A 3,883-nucleotide genomic window follows, 5' to 3' on the forward strand; every position below is an offset into this window, starting at 1 on the left:
TTTTCATATATATATATATGAAAAAGAGAAGCTTTTTGACACCTCGACAGTATCGCGCGCGATGCGCGGGAGGCCGTTGGGGCCCATGTCCTTCTCTTTGTTTTTTTTTTTTCTCCTTAAAAACCTTAATTCTTTTTCATTTTTATTTTCATTTATTACTATTAGTTTTCATGGGTCCCATCTAACTAACAGTGAATCAACGTCCTATTTCTATGTCCTAACACATCACACTTCCTTGTTTGCTTCTTTTTGGCCTTTTTCCCCTTTTATTTATTTTCTTAATATTAAATGTATTATTATTAGAAACAAAATTTAAATTTTAGTTTAGGTGATGCAAAAATTCTTATAAAACGTTAAATATGTATAAATTGAAAGTTGAACAAGGATTCAAATAAACTTGTCGAATCCAAGGATTTAGGAATTTATTTGACATTGCTTTAAATTTGAAATCTTATTTTATTTTATGTATAGTTTGTAACTATTTAATTTTTTTATTTTTATTTTGAAAATTAAACTTATAGACTATATTTCTAATTTTTTTAAACTAAAAAATGTAGTTTTAAAATCTTATTTTTATTTTTAAAATTTAACTAAGAATTCATCAATTATACTCGATGCAAATCATTGTAAGAAATATGAACAAAAAACGAAATGGTTCCGAATGAGATTTTAATTATTTTATTTTGTTTAGATGTGAAGAATATGACTTCAAATAAAGCTAAATGCATATTGAGTATGACAAATATCAAATGATAAAGATATGATCAGAAGGATTAGAACCATTATCCTTTTTAGTTTATAACCTAAAACAATTCAATTTAAAACTTAAAAGTTAAGAGGCTACTTTGCCGAGTTCTCCGATAGGTCAATCTTTTTTAGTTCAATAATCGTAAGATAGAGAATTGTGATTATTATTATTATTTTTTTTTTTGGTTTTCAAATAGAAACAGTCGAGAGAAATAAAGGATTCAAAATTTTAAATCGAAGTATGAAAATTACCAAGTGGATCCTTTTTAAATGTGATGATCCCTAAAATTTCAAGATACAAAACTGTGTTTACAAACTTTTTCTCATTCCTTTTCCTTTCTTCCAACATATGCCTTTACACATTTTTTTTTTCTTTTTTGTTTGATCTCATTCTCAAGCAGAGCCATTTCCAGGTCCTCCTAATGTTAAAAACATACCCTGAAGATCATCTCTAAGCTTGACTGGCAATGAAGATGGAGTTGGTTTTATGATTGGAACAGGAGGAGGACTGAGTTGAGCTTGCCTAAAGCTCTGAGCTGACTCGGGCATTGGAATCGACGGTCGTTGCTGCGAGTTCTTTGACTGTTCTACGTGATTTGAGATCGGGAGTGTGTTTGTCGAAAGAGGTGGACTCTCTGTAACAATGCTGGCTCTTGAGAAGACCCCAGGTCCCTGATTCAAGAGAACTTTTCAATACCTTTGAAAGGTTTGTGCATTTGTTTAAGTTTCAACTACTTGAAAAGAGTGAGGAAGAAAGTTCGAGTTCTTGGGGATGCTTACAGGTGTGAACAGGACACCTCTATATACTTTCCCATTGACAGTAGCAGTCATCAGGAAGCCAGAGTCGAAGGCGCCGTCAACTCTTCCTCGAACCTCTGATCCAATCTGAAACAAACGTGACGACAGAAGTATTAAAAAGTGATAAAAGGACGTATAAGCAGGAATGTTGTTTTTCATGATTAGTGTGTTTTGGTTTAAGCTACCAAGTTTTGAATGAGGCCAGTCTCCAAGGACTTGTGATCTTTCACCGGACGAACAACATGGAGAAGCTGCTGCTGTTCGGTCTTTAGTGGATTCTGGTGTCCGAAATATGAAAGATCTTGCTGTGGGGCGGTTTGGACAACATTTCGAAACTCAGTTTGTGTTCTAGAAATGCTGTAAGGTTCGCTAATTGAGCTATGATTCACACGCTTAAGAAGTCGTAATCCTTGGGTGCTTGTTACTGAATCAGAGACTTTTCGGACTGGGGTCTGTTCTTGATCTGATTGTGATGGAGATGAATGCTGGGATAAAGACAAAGAATGCTCCTCTTGCTCGGATTCAACCTCCCACAGTTTTGGATTCATGGTTCTCCTCCGTTTTGGATGTAATGTCTCTGGAAACATAATGAAAATTAGATCGTTCAAGCACATTTCGTAATCGAGAAAGATGACTCGACTTGAGAGATTAATACTGACCCGACATGAACTGAGTTGAGTGTTTTGTCTCCAATTTTGGTTCATGATCTTCCTTTCTAACTAACTCTATGTTGTTCCCCATAAGCTTAGTCTTCTGCTTCAAAGAAAAAAAAAACTAAATGATATAACAATTATAACTACATTACAATGAAATTAAAACTTCAGCATTCAAGCTGTCGTGTTTTCGTACCATGCCACTCTGATCTTCTCTTAAAGAATTCTTACTTTGATTATTCCAGTGTTTTCCAAAAATTTTGCACATCGAAACATTGTACCGGCCATTCGGGTGGTCTGCTCCGAGTTGCAAGACCAACAAATCATTGAGGGGTCGTTCATCCTCCCCACACCTATGAATTCCAAAAGAAAAACAAACAAAGAAAACAAATCAATCAAGGAACCTGAACCAGGAATGTCGCTCGATGTCTAGGAAGTTTTGCGCTAAACCTACCCTCCATATATGGCAATGTCTGAGTCTGCAACCACAGCTGTGTGAGAAAATCTCCCTTGAGGTTGTTGACCGCACGTATCGAGCTGAGTCCACGAGCAAGTACATAAATCAAGCACCCAAGCATCATTGTAGTATTGCCTATCTCCAACCCCACCAAGGATGTACACCTGCAAAGTGGAAAGATCAGTTGGGGCCTCGAAACGAAAGAAAAGGATGACATGGTACTAAGATTCTGATTGTTTCTGAGTGTCGTGTTCAAAGTTTCTGTCTTTTCAGTAGCAATAATATTAACTGCAGCATAATGACTCGCCTTCGTTGCGATATTAACCGCAGCATGACCGGCCCGAACACCAGGTGAAGATCCTTGAACAGATAACTATTGACAAAAAAGAAGATGAAAGAGCCATTGAGACACTAATCATTGCCAATTTCCAAAACAGTATAGTTGAAAGAAAGATCAATACTTTAGACCAAGTTAGTGAATGCACGTCGAGCATATCGACACCCCCTTGATAACGGTCTCCACAGTCACCACCATAAACAAACAGCTTGTGACCAACTGCTGTAGCAGAGTGACTATCCCTAGGGACAGGAATATCACCCCTAACCTCAATATTCATCCACACCATAGTCTTGAGGTCTAGAATGTGCAGGTCATTCAAGTAATTCGATTCGCCTTCTCCACTTCCCCCGAAAATAACCAGTTTGTCATCTCCAACGAGCGTAGCCGTGTGACTTTCTCGAGGTGACGGTGGATTCCCTTTGCATTCAGGTTGTACCCATTCCTTGGTACCAAGATTCAAAATGTGGAGATCATTTACCTTCTTAGAGCCATTTGTACCACCAAAAACTATCATCTGGTTTCCGACAATTAAGGCGCCGTGGCTGTCTCTCGGGCCTGGACCCTGTCCGGTAGTTACCATGTTGGTCCAGACCATGGTATCAAGATTTAGTACAAGAACATCACTGAAATGCAACCCTCCACAGCATCCCTAGTTTTGAGTATTGGAAGAAACACATCATAAAAACAGCATAGCAATAAATACAGAAAAGCACGAAACATTTCACAATGGAACATAACTCAAGAGCATTTCCCTCATACAAAACATCAGATTTTCTGTTTCCGGTATAAATCTATTTCTTACACATGAGTTTAGACCCAAGATTTAAGACAAACATTGCCAGAGGTTTAACAATAACCCTTTTGCAAGGGCAATATAAAGTACAGAAA

At 37.2% G+C, this 3,883-nt stretch overlaps 1 protein-coding gene across 1 annotated transcript; it reads right to left on the reverse strand.

Annotated features, from left to right (window-relative positions):
- Positions 1-960: 960 nt before the first annotated feature.
- LOC120079422 (uncharacterized) lies at positions 961-3,883 on the reverse strand. Its single transcript, XM_090310187.1, has 8 exons — positions 3,117-3,883; positions 2,963-3,028; positions 2,653-2,819; positions 2,395-2,551; positions 2,205-2,298; positions 1,731-2,122; positions 1,528-1,632; positions 961-1,419 (listed from the first exon to the last, which is right to left on the reverse strand). Exons 1-8 carry the CDS (start codon positions 3,588-3,590, stop codon positions 1,141-1,143), a joined length of 1,734 nt encoding a protein of 577 aa, XP_090166313.1. The 5' UTR covers positions 3,591-3,883; the 3' UTR covers positions 961-1,140.

Source organism: Benincasa hispida, unplaced genomic scaffold (genome assembly GCF_027475165.1).
Source record: "Benincasa hispida cultivar pf3 unplaced genomic scaffold, pf3_genome.v1.1 HicScf717, whole genome shotgun sequence".
Lineage (NCBI taxonomy): Eukaryota > Viridiplantae > Streptophyta > Magnoliopsida > Cucurbitales > Cucurbitaceae > Benincasa > Benincasa hispida.